The 17,233-nt window shown below is 52.8% G+C and overlaps 5 protein-coding genes across 5 annotated transcripts; 2 read left to right on the top strand and 3 right to left on the bottom strand.

Moving 5' to 3' along the window:
- Positions 1–9: 9 nt before the first annotated feature.
- Positions 10–1,898, bottom strand: TRIREDRAFT_103129 (uncharacterized protein; the record flags this gene model as incomplete). The annotated part of the gene is made up of 6 exons (XM_006961327.1): positions 10–342; positions 426–1,029; positions 1,119–1,213; positions 1,265–1,385; positions 1,697–1,707; positions 1,743–1,898. 6 exons carry the CDS (start codon positions 1,896–1,898, stop codon positions 10–12), a joined length of 1,320 nt encoding a protein of 439 aa, XP_006961389.1.
- Positions 1,899–3,383: 1,485 nt separating this feature from the next.
- On the top strand, positions 3,384–8,656 carry TRIREDRAFT_54954 (uncharacterized protein; the record flags this gene model as incomplete). The annotated part of the gene is made up of 18 exons (XM_006961776.1): positions 3,384–3,515; positions 3,662–4,202; positions 4,262–4,488; positions 4,548–4,703; positions 4,755–4,827; positions 4,883–5,116; positions 5,177–5,850; positions 5,915–6,077; positions 6,153–6,374; positions 6,491–6,704; positions 6,757–6,807; positions 6,861–6,925; positions 6,975–7,159; positions 7,211–7,518; positions 7,589–7,714; positions 7,763–7,852; positions 7,919–8,099; positions 8,165–8,656. 18 exons carry the CDS (start codon positions 3,384–3,386, stop codon positions 8,654–8,656), a joined length of 4,134 nt encoding a protein of 1,377 aa, XP_006961838.1.
- A 513-nt stretch (positions 8,657–9,169) lies between these two features.
- On the bottom strand, positions 9,170–11,706 carry TRIREDRAFT_103127 (uncharacterized protein; the record flags this gene model as incomplete). Its single annotated transcript, XM_006961326.1, has 4 exons — positions 9,170–9,206; positions 9,853–10,270; positions 10,349–11,560; positions 11,637–11,706. 4 exons carry the CDS (start codon positions 11,704–11,706, stop codon positions 9,170–9,172), a joined length of 1,737 nt encoding a protein of 578 aa, XP_006961388.1.
- Positions 11,707–12,791: 1,085 nt separating this feature from the next.
- Positions 12,792–14,136, bottom strand: TRIREDRAFT_74278 (uncharacterized protein). The gene is made up of 3 exons (XM_006961325.1): positions 13,616–14,136; positions 13,080–13,560; positions 12,792–13,023 (listed from the first exon to the last, which is right to left on the bottom strand). The coding sequence occupies exons 1-3, from the start codon at positions 14,042–14,044 to the stop codon at positions 12,929–12,931; spliced, it is 1,005 nt and encodes a 334-aa protein (XP_006961387.1). The 5' UTR covers positions 14,045–14,136; the 3' UTR covers positions 12,792–12,928.
- A 1,060-nt stretch (positions 14,137–15,196) lies between these two features.
- Positions 15,197–16,790, top strand: TRIREDRAFT_27722 (uncharacterized protein; the record flags this gene model as incomplete). The annotated part of the gene is made up of 2 exons (XM_006960955.1): positions 15,197–16,281; positions 16,412–16,790. Coding segments are annotated over 2 exons (1,464 nt in total), but the record flags the coding sequence as incomplete, so codon positions are not given.
- Between the last annotated feature and the right edge of the window lie 443 nt (positions 16,791–17,233).

Raw genomic sequence — 17,233 nt, 5'->3', positions numbered from 1 at the left:
GGTACCTACCTAGTGCACAATGTTTGATAGCTTCACCTCGGCACTTGCCTTGACTCCCATATCTACATCCCCTTCATCGTCATCGCTTGAACTCGAGCACAGCACAGGTCTGCTAGGGCACTGTGAAATCTCGCGCAGCCTCGTCCGCAGAAAGGTCAGGCATTCCTGAATGTCGCTGTCCTCCGCGACAAATCCGAACCGCGCTCCGAATTTATACAGCGTCTGCACCTCCGATATCATCATCTCCGCCTTGTGCGTCACACAGCACGTGGCGCCTTTATGGCCTCTGCTGTTGGTTCCCATCAGGTCCTGGCCTGTTGGTGATTGTGGTGCATTCGTAGTCTATCAGATGGATATAATGTGAGTATGACAATTAGGTAGGTATACAACCAACCGCCTGTGCAGACCAATGGGAAAACGCTTACACCATGTACCGAATGTGTGTAGCTGCCATTATGGGCAGTAGCATTATTGCTGGCGAGCGCACGTGCAGACGCAATGTCCAATGGTGCATTATCAGAAGTCGTCTCTGTGGTAAAGAGGTTGTCTCTAGTGATCGATCTGCCACTGTGGGACGATGCACTGCTGGGTAGCACACCGATTGGCAGTCCCAGGTTTTCGGTAGCACTGGGGATATGGAGAGGGTTACTTGGGAACGTCATAGACGTCGAGACGCGGCGGGCGGTGCGGTCGGCCGGTTGATTGGGGGAGGAGTAGTATTCGTCTTTGGCTTCATCTGAAAGGAGCTCTTCCTCCAGAGGAGAGAGGATAGAGGGGGGCGTCGGCCACGCCTTCATGAGGAAGCTGTCCGTGATGTCGAAGATGGAGTCTTCGGCTGCATCACCAAAGGACATGGGGCCAAATTCAGCGCCGTGGGGATAGATCTGCGTGTCTGGCTGTGACGAGGTGCGCTTTGCATCTGTGAGGCCTAAGCCAGACGGCGGGATTATGGAGATGCCCGTTGTTGTGCTGTCAACGTGCTCATCCATGTGGAACTGCGTAAAGATGGTCCCATTGCTGCCCTTCTTTCTGTTGCCTGAAGTTCTCGTGAATATGATTGTCCACAAAACAAAGTATCGAGGCGGAAGGGGGGGCAAGTAGAGGCATTGGACACTTACGACAGCGCCTTTGCGCATTCCGGTTCTGTAGCTTCCGTCTCTCTTTTGATGTCTGTGACTCGTCCATCCTCATAACCAAGAGCTGAACGTGGAAGCTGTGAGCAGGGCGTCAATATCAAGCCACCGCTAGCGACTTATTCTTGTACCCAGACCTTTCGAGGGGCGGAATCGCCTTTGCTAGGTTGTTTCCGGGTGTTGCAGATCTTGGTCAGGCTAAAGATATCCCCATCCTTCGGAACCGTATCGTGTAAGCCGCCCTCGGTAGGGCTACATACATGTACAAGACCAAGCAAGACAGAGTTGCGGATAGCAACCAACAGAAGCCGGTGTGGTAACCGCCATGACGAAAGCAACTAATCATGTACGAGATCAACTCACTGGCAAGATCAATTACCTGTAAGCTAAAGCCCTGAATAGGAAGGTTCTTTTTCCTTCCTCGCCTGCACTCTCTACCTACCCACGCAACTCACCCCCAAGCCATGTGAATGGAGCATTTAGCATATGAGCCATCGTGTGTTTATAGTGACGGGATGTGCGATTCTAGGCCTAGCTGCGGGTCTGCCGTATGTGCTACATACAAGTTTGCTTCCTAGCCACATGCATACAGTAGTCTTACCTACCTACATTGCTGCTGCTCGAGGATCCTGTCAGCAAGCCGATGGCAAAGACCCCAGAGATTGGCTGCTTCCCCTCCAGTGATATTTGCCGTGGACCGTATATGCCGGGAATTCTCCATGGGTGTCTCACTGGGCTCTTTGGGCTTATACTCAACTCGGCCATCCTAAGGACGCCGGCAGCTTATACGGGCTCCAGGACGTGGAGGGGGATGAGCACATGCAAAATATGGACAGGGTAAGCCGAGCTTGCCGATAATATGTGATAGATTTTGAAAAAACACTCTGTCTCACTCACTCTCTCACGCAATTCACATTCTTTGATGTTTCACGCTGACGAGATGGAAGCCGGGAGTGGCGAATCGGGCATTATGCGGCTGCTGTAAAACCGCAATCCATGCAAACCGATCCTTCGTACTGTGTTAATGGGCTTCTGCCTAAGCGCCGTCAATTAAAAGGAATCGAAGGCGTCAAAAAGGCAAAGAGGAAGCAGACTTGTGGTTGGATCGTGGCACAACCTCGTACCACAACCAACCGAATCCTTCCCCCCGCCATGGATGGTGATGGATGTCTCTGGCTTGTCGGCCGCACACGCGGGGTTTGCGAGTTTGAATGTTTCGGATAGGACCTTTTGCAGAGCCTATGGAAGCTGCCGTCAACCTGACAATCGGAGATCCACGATGACCAAGCATTGTCAAAGATGGCGATTGGGAGAGGGGGGGGGGGGTTGAACGTCATGCAGACAAGGCTCTTGATAAGATTATGATTACATTATCCAGTGCAACTAGTTGCGGAAGATCACCGGCAACAACAAAGACGTCAGCAACAACATGGAACTAGAGCAGCAAACGAGGATCAAAAGGGTATCAAGTGAGGTCGGCAAAGCTGCCGATGGCAAGACTTGGATGACAAGTTCTCACCCCCAGGTTGTCACTCACTACTGGCCTTACAGCACTTGACTACTGACATATAGGATCTAAAATGCAAGCAGATCACCGGCTGGCCGTCAGCAAATCACAGAGGCGCTGCTCAGCTAGTAATAGTCAATGGCACTGGGCCGGATCGGGGTCATGGGAATGAAACCCGCTCTGCGGAGATAGTACTAGTAGCACACAGACCCCTGGCAGTCGGGCCAGCCCCCCAAGCCCGCAGACCGGGAACTTTGTCAAGGACGGCGATGATCCCAGGAGCGTGACTGTATCCTCGATTGGGGAAAGCCCGCGGTGAACCCGAGGCTCGACTTGCAGCGGCTTGCAGCGACTTGCAGCAGACGGATTATCACGCCATGACCATGACCTCTTCCCCCCCCGGGGGCTGCAGCACAGGCGATGCTACCCTGGGCGGGATTATGCCTCCAATGAGGGCGGCATTCGCTCGCTGAGGATTTATATCACGAACCGGGAGGTCAAAACCTCAACTTCTGGGCGGATAATTCTCCTTATCGCCTCCGCACTAAGAGGGCCATTTCCTTGTTGGGCAACCAGACATCCGGCATTCAAAGTTGGCGATAGTGGCTGCCAGCAGCATCTACGCTTGGGGACTTTTTTATTCTTCTGCCTGCTCTCTCCCTCCTCCTCTCATTCTCTCTGTTCCTCTCCTGCGCCGTCCTCGGTCTCTCCTGAGATGGTGCAATGCCATCGACCAAGTGACGATGCCCCTCAAGCTTCGATTTGTTTCCAATGCCGCGTCCACCTTGTTCCTGCTGGTGCTGCCGTTTAGGCTGTGGAAGCTCCGCAGAGAGACTATCAAGGTCCTCCCCGGACACCGTGGCTATGCCAAATTGGTATGTCTTACACCGTCCAGATCCGTGCCGAGAGGGGCTATGCTTGTCTCGATCGTGATCGAGATCATGATAGCGAAGCACTACGCGTATAGTCTCTGTCAGATACGTGCGTTAGGGATAGCAGTGACTGAGCTCTTGGGATACAGACACTTGCTGCCCTACTGGCAATCGTCCAACTGGTCTTGTTGACGGCGAGACTGTCGCCTGAGGTGCCTTTTGATATTGATATCCTGTCTGCCATCACGTCCTTGATAGCATGCTTGGGTCTCTGCCCGCTGGTCTTCTTGGAGCATACACGGTCTGTTCGGCCATCAGACCTTTCCATTCTTTACCTGTGTGTGACGCTAGCATGCGACTCCGTCGACTTGTGGACAACCATCTACCAAGATGCGGCCGCATCAGTTGCTCTCCCGGATCTCTTACCGGCTATTGTAAACATCTGCCTCAAACTGGTGCTGGTGGTTGTGGAAAGCCAAAGGAAGGACAAGATCCTGAGAGATGGCAGTGAGAAATGGTCCGAAGAGGAACTGTCGGGCATCTTGAGCAGGACCTTCTTCTGGTGGATCAACTCCATCTTGGCTCAGGGACGCCGTAACATTCTCACTGAAGACAGTCTTCCACCCATCGGTGCTCAGCTGTCGTCCAAGTTGCTGCGTCACCAGGCATCAGTTGCGTGGGATCAAAGAGGTACTCATGATGACCTTCCTTCGCGTATATACAAAACAAGTTCTGACAAGGGGATATAGCCAAGCCTGTTGGTAAATTGACGCTGCCAAAGGTGCTGATTGCGACTACCCTGCCGCACTTCCTGGCGCCCATTCTTCCTCGTCTTTGCCTGATACTCTTCCGCTATTCGCAGCCGGTGCTCATCCGCAATGTCATCCGTTATCTGGATGCGTCCATGAATGAAAACTCCACCGAGAGAGACTATACGGTGGTGGTGATGGCCGTTGTCGTCTACGTTGGCCTCGCGGTAAGTCGCATCCCTCTTGGCTACGTTCAACAGTGGCTAAACCTGCCTTTTCTTTTCAGATATCAAAAGCAATATACCAGCAACGCCTGAACCGCCTCAAGGTAATGATCCGTGGCGCGGTGGTTGGTCTCATCCACCGCAAGTCGTTGAACCACATATCCAGCAACTACGACGACGGAAAAGCCGTCACCCTGATGAGCACAGATGCAGAGAACGTGGGCCAGAGTGCGAGATTCTTCCACGAGACGTGGGCTCAGATCATTGAGGTGTTGATTGGCACGGCCATGCTGGCCAAGGAAGTCGGCTGGATCTTTCCGGTCCCAATTGTCATCATCTTCTGTAAGCTTCGACGGTCCATTGCCCGGTGCTTGATGGATGGCTAACTGCGGCATAGTTTGCTCGAGAATGAGCCGGTACTTGGCAAAGAATTTGCAGAGCAAGCAAAAGAGTTGGAACGAAGCTACGCAGAAGCGCTTGTCCATGACCACATCCATGCTTTCTTCCATGAAGAGCTTGAAGATGCTGGGCGTTGCTCCGTATACGGAGAAGCTCATTCGCAACCTGCGACTACAAGAGCTGGCCATGGCCAAGAGAGTACGATGGATGATGGTCGCCTACAATGCAAGCGGTACGGTTCCAACTTCAATGCCTTTGATCACATATACGAGACTCTTCTGACTCAATGCAGCGAATGCCCTCGGCATCTTCTCCCCCATCATCACGTTCGTGCTCTTCGCTTTGGTAGCGCGATGGAACGGCACCGTCCTGGACGCAGAGACCGCGTTTACAACCACTGCGCTGCTCGGATTGGTCACGCATCCCGCAAACATGATCATGTCCATAATTCCAGAGGCCGTCGGATCGCTGGCCGCTTTCGAGCGGATTCAGCAATATCTGCTTCAGCCGCCTCGACGTGACCAGCGAGACTTGCTCAAGGACTCCGACGAGGACACACCGGCCATCTCCCTGGAACAGGTGACTATCCAGCTTAGCCCATCTACGCCACCGATTCTATCCAACATCAACCTTGTCGTCAAGAAGGGCTCGATCGTCATCTGCTCCGGCCCCGTGGGCAGCGGCAAGTCGACTCTTGCCAAAGCCCTTATCGGCGAGCTGCCTATAGCCAGCGGCACAATCTCCGTCTCGTCAAAGCGCATTGGTTCCTGCGAGCAGGTCTCGTGGCTTCCCAGCGGGACGATTCAAGAGGCTATCATTGGCTTCACGCCGGAGGATCCCGCTTGGTATGACCAGGTAGTGAGGCTATGCTGCCTCGATGAAGACATCGCGACGCTTCCCCAGGGACATCAGACCTTAATTGGAAGCCGCGGCTTGAACCTCTCTGGAGGACAACGACAGCGAGTGGTATGCCATCAACTTGCACTCGTTGACTGATCTATTTGGACGCATCTTACTGACATTATCTCAGGCTCTCGCTCGTGCCATCTATGCGCGATGCGACATTGTCATTCTAGACGACAGCTTCAGCGCACTCGATGGCAAGACAGAGAATCGCATCGTTGAGAATCTCCTCGGTCCAGAGGGCCACTTTAGAAAGATGGGCACAACCGTCTTTCTCATCACCAACTCGGGTAAGCTCGCGCTGTTATTGTGTACCTCAACACAGACTGCTAATCGCTCTACAGCATCGCATTTCAGCTTGGCAGACTGGCTCGTTGTTCTCGCTGATTCTTCGATACAGTACCAGGGAACCGTCGCTGGACTGAAGGACCAGCCCCAGAGTATTCTCAAAGTCAACGCCACAGACTTGGACAAGAATGCTGCGGAAGAGCAGTTGAAAGTCGACAGCAATGTGCAAAGACAGACGATGAAAGTAGCTGATGCCATTTCCGACTTGAGCAGAGCGACTGGAGACATCACCCTCTACGGTAAACGAGCTGTCTTCACGCCTCTCTTTCTGCCCTTTGCTAAGTGCTCTCTCGTATAGGCTACTACATCAAGGCCATTGGGTTCCGCAACTTCTTCCTGCTCCTGGCCTGCACAGCTTCGTACTCATTCTTCGTGACCTTTCCCCAGTATTGGCTGAATAAATGGACTGCAGCGCCGCCCTCTGACACCATGTTCTACATTGGCGGCTACCTGATCTTGTCTCTGCTTGCGTGGGCCTCTACCAATGGTTCAATGTGGTCGACAAACATTCTCATTGCATCCGACTCGGGCGCTGAGCTTCATCGTCGCACAATTTCGACAGTCATTGGGTTCGTATACGTTGTGGTCAACTGTAATGCTCTCTTTGCTGATCATGAATAGGGCTCCTCTGTCATTCTTTTCGAACACTGACATCGGTGTCATTCTCAACCGGTAAGACCTCTTTGTTGCAACTACAATGCTTCAACTGCTGATGATCTTTGCAGGTTCAGCCAAGACATCCAGCTGGTCGACCGACAGCTCCCACCAGCCATCTTGTCCATCTCAAACCGTAAGCCGCCTCGATCATGTTGTGAAGAGCAGGGTGCTAACCGGAGCAGAGGTTTTCAAAATCCTGGTGCAAGCGGCTTTACTGTTCGCAGCCCAGAAGCTCATGGCAGTGACGCTTCCCGTTTGCATCATAACAGTCTACCTTATCCAAAAGGTATACCTGCAAACGTCGCGACAGCTGCGGTTGCTCGAACTGGAGTCGCAGTCGGCGGTGTACTCAAGCTTTCTCGAATCAGTAAGTTACACCTCAAAATCACCAGATGGCTTCTATCTAACTGTATGCTAGGTGGAAGGCGTTGCAACCATTCGCGCGTTTGGCTGGGAGAGGCAGATTGAAAACGCCAACATCAATTACCTGGACAAGTCCCAGCAGCCTTCGTATATTCTCTTCTGTCTCCAGCGATGGCTCAACATTGTCCTAGACTTGATGATTGCTGCTATTGCCACCGGTCTCATTACGCTGGCTGTCGTCTTGAAGGGAACGACGACCAGTGGCCAGATTGGCATGGCTCTCAACATTGTGCTGGTTGCCAACACGACTCTTCTGAGTCTTGTTGAATCATGGACAAACCTGGAGATTTCGCTGGGTGCAATGTACGTTCTCTTTCCACCCTGATATTCCATTTGTGTCAGCATCGAGCTTCAATCGCTTACCGTTCAACAGTGCCCGCTTGAAGAATCTCGAGGCAGAGACGCCGAAAGAAGACAAGCCTGGCGAAAACTACGTTCCCGTGGATACGTGGCCGTCAATGGGAGAAATCGAGCTGGATAACGTAACAGTAGCATACAAGTAAGCTATTGCACAAGCAGAGTCCCTTGAGAATGTCAGCTAACGGAGGTCTTTCAGCCCTGAAGCAATCGCTTTGCGAAACATTACCATGAAGATTTCCCCAGGCGAGCAGTTGGTCGTCTGTGGCCGTACCGGCAGGTGTGTAACCCTTCTACGGCATCGAATCCTCATACGGAATATTGCCTAACACATGTTTCCACACAGCGGCAAGAGTACTCTACTCCTGACCCTGTTGCGACTTTTGGATGCCAAATCCGGCACGATCAAAGTCGATGGCGTGGACCTCAGTCTGGTGCCACGCACCTTGGTCCGGCAGAGATGCTTCATCACAGTTGCCCAGGATCCATTCATCCTTGGCCAAGCTAGTCTTCGCTTCAACCTGGACGTAAGCAAACCTTTGATCCCTCAACTCTGCAAACCCTCCAAGATGTACTGACAAGATTGTTCAAGCCATCTGCTTCTTTTCCGGATGAAATTATTGTAAAGGCTCTTGAAAAGACACGCCTATGGTCACACTTCAAGCCCAGAACCTCCATTGTCAAGCCAAGCGTCATCCTGAGCACCTCCATGGCAGCACTGCCGCAAATGTCCACCGGTCAACTACAGCTACTGGCTTTAGCTCGAGCCATTCTCCAGGTCCAGCATCTCAACAGTGAATCCAGCATCTCTGAGGCTCGACCAAACGGCGGGCGCGTCATGCCGATCTTGTTGCTGGATGAAGCTACTTCATCGCTTGATCCTGCGACCGAATCTGCCATGCGCAGCATCATCCAGGAAGAGTTTACGGATAAAGGCAATACGGTTGTTGCAATCACACATAGACTGGGTGGCATTGCTGGGAACGGGCGAGCTGGGAAAGATACAGTTGCGCTGTTGTCGAATGGCAAGATTGAGAAGATGGGCAAGGCGGAGGATATCTTGGGCGATCTCATTTCGCCTTAGAATGGTGTTTACATCTCTACGCTTCATGAATAACGCCTAACGCGATATAAAAGTTGAAAGATTGCATGACATCACTTACGATACAGTCTATGAGACCGGCCGCTGTTGGGATGGCCGCAATCCATAGCCCGACTTCTCATTCACCAAGTCGATGGATCTATTGGCTCTATTCTCGGTTGAAGCCCAGACTTGATCACTCCAGCTCTTGTTACAATTGATAAAAGCTTCCAACTGTTGGAGATACGACATCTAAACGACTTTGCCCGGCTGCCCGGCCCCAGTCTTCTTCCACGAATACCCTGATTTGGCACTCTTCCCTGCCCGTTTCTTACCAATTTCTGGTCATCTCCTTTGTGAGCATCGTAAGTATGTCGTGGCAAGCATATCTCCGTTAGAGTCATCCTACTCAAGCTGTTCGAGAGCCACAGCCAGGCTTTATTGTAAATCCCTCGCATCTTTCCAAATGCACTGTTGGGATATCCCAGTCCGGACGTAACCTCGGCATCCCAGAGTTTACTTGCCGGTGTCACCAATGCCCTGACGTTTCAATCTATAAAAGCTGTTGGTTCAGTCCCAAGTACTACTCAAAGTGCGGATATTCCCTATGACCCATCTCCATCGTTGCAACGCTGGCGACGCCGTAGCTGCATTGTATATCCGACGACTTGATGAATCCTTTGGGAACCAACGCGTTGCAGCGAGCATGGAAACTTAGGCTGATGTGATTCGAGAGGTGAAGTATCATCACGATGGGTGAGAACTATAACAGCTTGACACCTGCAGATCAGGGCCCGGTGTCGCCTAAGGAGGGGAGCGAAGGAGCAGCTCGTCTTCTTATGCATCGGATACAGATGCCTTTCCAATGTGTAGATGTGTGCCTTTCTTGAACCGGCGAGAGCCCATTCAAGGTAAATCCCATCTACTAATAAGTCCGCATGAACATCATGAATAGAGAGGCCCATCATTCATGGTTGTTCCATCAAGTAGTTGCCATAGGGTCAAGGTAGGAACAACAGCGGGACATGCCAACCTGCTGCTCGACACAACGAATCGGATGCAGGGACGAATTATACCAGCCGGAGTCATCCTATCAGGAAAAATAGAAGCACGGCGCGGCCCTTCTACATGAAACTTGATATACATGCTCGCTTAGGTATGTTCCACAATGTCTACCTTGAAGAAGGTCCGTAACTCACCCAAGCCTCACTTTCCGCCATATCCGCAAACACTCCTGCAAATCCATCGCCAGCGTCCCCTCCAGCGCATCAGACGTATCCTCAATCAGGGCAATCAACAAAGTAGCTTCAGCAAACACAGTCTGATTCTCCTGAACCGCCTGAAAGTCAGACTTCTTCATGCCTCCCATGTCAGCCCACGCCTTCCAAGTGTCCAGCATACTACAGAGGTTAGAAGTGTATTCTCCGTCGCGAACCATGCGGTGCAGCATGAAGCCGACAATTTCCTTGACCGTCAGATTCTCGTCCCAGAGCTTCCGAGATTGAAGCCATGATAGACAGTGATTGGCAACGAGCTTGGTGTCCCATCTGGGGCTTTGAAGTGCTTCCATGGCGCGTTGATCGCGACGCTGCTGCTCCGTCCTCATCTTGTCGCGCACTATTACAAGGTTAACACGAGTCAAACGAGCAATTCATATGTAAAGAAACCTTCACTTCACAAGGGGAAATTACTCACTGTCATGCATCCGCTGCTCCATCTCTTTGCGCGTCCTGTCCCTGACGGCTTGCTCTCGCTGAGCCGGAGCCATGCGTGACTCTGCCTCCATCGCAAGACGCTGCTCTCGGTTCCTCTGTGAGAACTGGTCAAGTGAGGCGCCGTAGTCTTGGTACTTTGTCGCCCATTCAGGCGTCTCCGACTCGTCTACAATACCGAGCAGCACGAGGACGCCGCACGGCACTGTTTCCTTTCTGGAGAACGACAGGATGTCGTCCGGGATCTTGTAGTTCCAGAGAATGGTCTGGCTAGAAGTGCCATACGCCGTGGCGGCACTGGCGAACCAGACGCCATTCGACTTGCGAGACTGTATGCGGAGATGCTCAATGTATAGGGTCTCGGGTGCGGTGCTGCCATCGAACCGCCCTGGAACCAACGCCGTCACAAGCCCAGAGAGGGAAATCTCGCAGGTGATGTCGCTCTCGACGTTTGCCTCGACCTGACGCTGAATATCGTTTTCTTCCTCGTGGCTTGCCGCCGCTTCATTGGAGGTTTCATTCTGCGCATGGTCTTCACCAGCATCTGCTACCCTTTTCTCACTCTTCTTGTGGGAGTTGGCATCAGAACTCGCTCGCCCCCCCTGTTTGCCAACTGGTGAAGGCAGACGAACCCAGTAGGGCGGCAGATGAGCATGATCGCGAGTAATCCATGAACTAGACCAAGCCACAGCAAGAGACAGATGCCCATCCGAGTCGTCCAGCGGCGCAATCGTAAGTGCCTTTTCTCTCCCGTCAGGCGACATCATCAACGAACATCCCACCGGCGCCCAGAGCCCCGTAGACCTCAACAGCTTCCACCCATGAGGATCCGGCACAGCCCCGAGATCCAGCAGATACGAGACGAGCTCGTCAAACGCGATTTCGACCTGCGGCTGGCGGACCTGGTCGGCATATTCAACGCGCTGAGTCTTCATGCCGATGGCGTTCGTCTTCCAGTTGAATGTCGTCCAGCTGCCGCCGGGGATAGAGCTGGGATGCCGCGAGAGGGTCCAGTATTCGGATCTGTTCTGGAACCTGTCCAGAGGCATCACGGCGTATCGCGGGAGGTCAATCTCAATGACGCGGTTGACGACATCGCTGCGGGTGAGTGCAGTCAGGCGACTTCGCCGAAGCATGCGCTTGATGCGTGAGAGAGAGGCGAGAGTTGCAAATGTGTTGTACAGGATGGGCAGAACTGCACTGCTCAGTCAGTTTGGGGTTTCCCATCTTTGTGATAAGAGGTGATGGCGTGTTGTGTGATGATTGATTACCTCCCAGGACTGCCAGTGGAACACCAATGTAGGTGATGATGTCCGTTGCTGATTTGCCATTGTCGGACATTCTTACGTCCAGTCTGCCACCGTAGAGGCGGTATACTTGGCGTTGAGACGACTCTGCGATGCTCTCTTTCCCCCCTTCTTATTCTCTGCGACTTCACTTCACTGCACGCCACCGGAGATGAACAAACTCGGGTTCTAAAAGATGAGGCGCAATGAACAGCTATTACCAGTTAGCCTCAGCTGCCCATCTAGATGCGTGCTAGCGCTGTGATTGTGCTTTCAGCTGGACTCAGCCGTTTGATCCTGGGACTGAGAGGCTGGGTGCATCCCAGAAAGCTTGTGAGCCTGAAAGAGAGGCTCAGTACCAGACAATGCAGCGAATTCGCATATTCTCGAGATAAATTGGATACAAGATGAGAAACAAGACGCAAAGCAAAGCCCCCCCCGCGTCTTCGAATCTCAAAGGACAACAAACTCTGGTTCCATATCGGATTCATTCATGCCCTGCTCGGTGCCTGACGCTAACATGGATCCTAGCCGCCCCTCCACATCATCATCAGCCCCAGCTTCAGTTTATTAGGTCTCGGGAGTCCAATCGACTAGGCTAACCGTCGGCTAATCAGTTGGCTCATAAGTAACTCTGTTTGCGGTTGAGAGTGCCATCAGTCCAATATGGAACCAGCCGCAGAACGAATCAGAACAACCCTCTTACCCCTTATATATTCTACAGCTGCCTCCAATGCTCCTCTCATCTTGTTGTTGAGGAGCTCGTAGAACCTCTCGCTGGCTCGTCGTATGTCATTTTCCGTAGCTATTCCTCAATATCTAGGCGGACAGTGGATAGAGTGCTACGTCAGCGTCACATTCAGATAAGTCGCCCTGGTCGCCAGGCATCTGGCCACAACCCTTTCATGCTGCCTTTAGGGGAGCTTCATCTGTGTATTGCAATTTGTACAGAAGGTCATAGACTATATCGATTTCGGACACCATGGAAGAGGTCGCCTCTTTGAAAAATGGCCTGTATCGTCCCTAATATATGGGTGGCAATCTCTCCAAGGATGACCTATTCTGCGATGCAACTGCGATTTTCACTCAAGCAACACATTTCATTAATGAAACACCCCAATGAGTTTACTCCAGCTAAGGAACGATTAAAATGTGTTCTTTAATGCTAATTAGTGGTGTTAAGCAATCTGCTGCCATTTCTGTAAGGTATGCAGTCTTCTATCTCGTCCCGCTCTCAGACCATTGAATGCCCGAGGCTTCAGCCAACAGAGAAGAAGCTACAAGCTGGCTTCTTTCGCCGCCGCCGCCTCCAGCGCCCGGTTTCCCTCTTCATCAGCAAGCTGGAATGCAATCGAGGCACCAACACGGACTCCTATAACCCTCTGTCAGAACGACGCTTTCTTTGATGTGGAATGCATCATGACTCACCGTTGCTGCTCGCCATGAGGGCTTGCTTAATCGACTCCTGCGTATCCCCCGCGGCAAAGCACCCATACACACTCGACTGCAACATCATCGGGTCAACATCAACGTCACCATTCGGCTTCGTCTTCAATCCCAACTGGTCAATCAGCTCCTGGCCGCGATTTCGAAACGGAGGACGGTGGAACAGCATGCCCAGCGTCACGGGATTGCCACTCTCAAACTCAATCGAGATGCCCTCGTCGGGACCCTCGCCGTTGTTGACGAGGCGCAGGATGGGACGCTCGTCGAGCTTGATACCAGCCGCCATGACCTTTTTCAGGGCTGCCTGCGTGGGCTCGTCTGTGGGAACGGGCCCGTTGCTGTAGATTGTAAAGTCCTTGTTGAATGCAAGTGCCATCAGGGCAAAGTGGCTGTAGGATGGGTTCGGGAAGGAGAGCAGGCCGACGGGGTAGTTCCTTTGTTCGAAGCCATCGCAAAAGGGACACTGATAACTGCGAAAAACATTCAGTAATGGTGCAGATAGCGGCGATGCAAGAGACTTGCATGTGCTGAGGCCAGTTCTCCTTGTAGCCCTCAATATCCGTAGGCAGAATATCCTCCACCCCCGTCGCAAGAACCAGCTTCCGCCCCAGATACGTATTGTTCAAGTTGTCGACGGCCTGGAAGCCCTTGTACCCAGGAGCAACCTCGGTGTTGGACACGGCCACAATCTTGGCCGGCACAAACGTCACCTGGTCCGAGTACTTGTCCTCGATCTGCTGGCGCGCAATTGACCGGAACTTCTCAGGCGGGATGCCGTCGCGCGAGAGAAACGTGTGCATCTCCTTGGCGCCCTTGTTGCGAAACTCGCCCGAGTCGAAGATGATGGACGACCGACAGACGCGTGCGAGAGCCAGTGCCGAGGAGAGACCGGCCGGGCCGCTGCCGATGACGAGGGCGTCGTAGATGGTGGAAGCTGCGCGGGACATGGTGTCTTGTGGTGGTGTAAGAGGTGAGTTTAGGAGATACTGATGTTGCTGGGAGCTGTGGCAGGGAAGAACCAGGCTGAGAAGCAGGACGAGGGAAGTGCGCCAGATCATGGCCTCAGGAGGAGAATCTGAGGAGTACTAGCAATAAATCTAAGGCTCATGACGAGGGTTGAGAGAGTTTCTAGATAGAAGTTGACAGAAGAAGGTCGGCAGTGACGGAACTGAGCAACAACAGCAGCAAACAGAGGCGACCCTCGGTTGCCGACCCTGATGGACAGCTTCGATGCATCGAGTGGATTATTCTGGTCCAGAGGTAGTGGGGATGCGCAAAAGTCTCCGGAAACTCGGCGAGGGGGATCAAATGCCAAGAGCCGGTGGCAGAAGAAATAGTGTTAACAGTGCTTAAACGGTTGATTTCAGCATTACGCTGGGGTTGTGGAATGGACTGATGATATCATCGGCACATGTTAACACTGTTTTGTATACCCAGGTACGCAAAGATATTGCATGTTGAAGGATTTGCTTGGCGCATTAGCGGTTGCTGAGACTGACTGGCGAGATGGGAGGAGTTGAAAGAAGTCGACACAGAAGGGATTCGCAATTGGCTTGGTAGGAGCATTGTATTAGCGGCGCGGTAGGAGTTACCACGATGTACCCAAGGACAAACATCGGAATGTGAGAGTATTGGTGTTGATGACGGGTGCTTGGATTGCAATTGGCGCGTGGTGTTGAGAAAGAGGATGTATCATCACGGTAGGATTCAACACTTGAGTTATACAGGGAGGATCAAGTTCAAATATGAATCCTGACACCATAAGCAGTGCCGGAATCCGCCAAAGAAATCGGTCACCGTTCTAAGAAATAGAGATTGTATGTGTCTGTCAAATTGAAATAAGAGTCATGTCATGACGAGGACAGGACAGACACCTCTGGATAGGTATGGGCAACGACATCTGGAGCTTGTTATAACGAGGGGGCTGAAAGTGAACAGACGACATCATGTCACTGCTAGCAAAGATAGCACTCATAACTCCATTGGTAGGTAGTCAAAACTCTCCGTACTCATCTCACGTTCAGTCCAATGAGACATTTCAGATACTATGGCTCGCATACAAACTATGGACTCGCGATCCTCGCATGAAGCACCTCCCCCCGGGCCCCCAAGGCCTCCCCATCATCGGCAACATGCTCGACATGGCCGACACCGACAAGATGATGACCCTCGCCAAAGACTGGGCCGATCAATACGGCGACGTCTTCTACACCAAGGTCGGCCTCCAGTACTTCATCTGGCTCTCCTCCCCCACCGCCGTCAAAGACCTCATGGACAAGCGCGGCTCCATCTACTCCTCCCGCGCAGCCAGCCCCATGATCAACATGGTCTCCAACCAAGAACGCCTCAACTTCCTCCCTTACGGCGAAAAGTGGCGGACCCTCCGCAACATCCTTCACTCAGCTCTCAACCTAGAGACGTCTACCTCGTACAAGCCCGTCCAGGACTTTGAATCCAAACAAGCCCTCTGGGAGATTCTCCACGCAAAGGACGACACCGAGTTCAGCGACATCAACCGCAGATACTCAACCAGCACCATCATGACCATCACGTACGGCCAGCGTGTGCCGCATCTCAGCGACCCCCTATACCAGGACATTCTCAAAATCGTCCGCCACTTCTCCCTCGCCACGGCTCCAGGTGGCTGGATGATTGACACGCTGCCCATGTTAGCAGACATTGTGCCCGAGTGGCTGCTGCAAAACTGGAAGACGGTGGCCAGACAATGGTACGAGGAGGACTCGCGGATCTACCTCCGTATGTACCACAAGCTCATGAACGACATCGAGAACGGCACCGCGCCGGACTGTTTCCTCAAAGACATGGCAAGGGAGAAGATTGAAAAGAGCCTCATATCGGATGTCACGGCCGCCTTTGCCGCGGGAGCGCTGATCGAAGCCGGGAGCGATGCAACAACGACGGCCCTCAACAACGTCATCTTAGCCTGCCTCTTATATCCAGAAGTCGTTGCTGGCGCCCACGAAGAGCTCGACAGAGTGGTAGGAAGCGACCGCATGCCCGACTTCAGCGACGAGCCCAACCTGCCCTACATCCGCGGCATCGCCAAAGAAACACTCCGCTGGCGCGCCTCGACCAAGATTGGAACATGCCATTCCACCACCCAAGACGACTGGTACAAGGGCTTCTTCATCCCCAAAGGCGCCGTCATTGTCCTCAACTGGTGGTAAGCAAGCATCAGCAGCACATAACATAACCCCCCCCCCCCCCCCCCTATACCTGAAAACAAAGAAACCTTACAGCCAGTCAAAGAGACATCAGAATAACCCATTGCTCACGACTTGCAAACACAACAGGGCCATCCACATGGACGAATCCCGCTGGAAAGACCCCCAGCGCTTCGACCCAACCCGCTACATCGCCGACCCCCTCACCGAAGCCGAGTCCATGGCCCAGGCCGACGCCACCCTCCGCGACCACTTCACCTTTGGCGCCGGCCGCCGCAACTGCCCCGGCGTCCACATCGCGCACAACTCCCTCTTCATCAACATTGCCCGCCTCTTCTGGGCCTTTAACATCTCCAAGTCGGTCGACGCCGAGGGGAACGCGATTGAGCCGTCGACGGAGGCGCAGCCCGGGTTCTTGCTGACGCCGGTCAAGTTCCCCTGCAGGCTGGAGGCGAGGAGCGAGAAGCATGCGGCCATCATTGAGCGGACTTGGGAGGAGGCGCAGAGGCAGTGAATTTGTGTGGTTCGTTGGAAAATTATTAATTGAAAGGGGAGATGATGAGTCGAGAGTGATGACGTGGGGGTGCGTGGTTATGGGTGATTGGTGATGATGATGCGCGTGTCCTTGTGATGACGGAGCTGAAAAGGTAGAGATCCAATGAGAGTAGTTCAGCTGGTGACGAGGCTGCAAGGGTTGTCATCCGTCTTCACTCAGCTTTCAGGGCCGGCGAATATCTGTGAATGCCCAACCCGTGGATGACTGCAGAAAAGTTTAACTCTATATGATCGGAAACCGGCCGAATCACCAAAGTCCGGGACGAGTATTGTATAAATACAGGCATCTCGAACCTGCATGTAAGCCCATGCCGTGAAAAGACCAGCCTTGACCTCGTCGCCCCTTCTCGCCTCACTCTAAAGCAAAACTGCCTACCACTTTTCGAAAATCGACCA

The sequence above is a fragment of the Trichoderma reesei genome (genome assembly GCF_000167675.1).
Source record: "Trichoderma reesei QM6a unplaced genomic scaffold TRIREscaffold_1, whole genome shotgun sequence".
In the NCBI taxonomy this organism is placed as follows: domain Eukaryota; kingdom Fungi; phylum Ascomycota; class Sordariomycetes; order Hypocreales; family Hypocreaceae; genus Trichoderma; species Trichoderma reesei.
The sequence above is the reverse complement of the archived record's forward strand: the minus strand, read 5'-3'. Positions and strand labels throughout refer to the sequence as shown.

Excerpts from the sequence above, each read along its gene's own strand:
- TRIREDRAFT_74278 (XM_006961325.1), bottom strand. The coding sequence starts at position 14,044 with ATGTCCCGCGCAGCTTCCACCATCTACGACGCCCTCGTCATCGGCAGC. Across the intron at positions 13,561-13,615 it reads ACTGGCCTCAGCACATGCAA|TGTCCCTTTTGCGATGGCTT; the intron begins GTCTCTTGCATC and ends CGCAGTTATCAG. Across the intron at positions 13,024-13,079 it reads CCTCATGGCGAGCAGCAACG|GAGTCCGTGTTGGTGCCTCG; the intron begins GTGAGTCATGAT and ends AGAGGGTTATAG.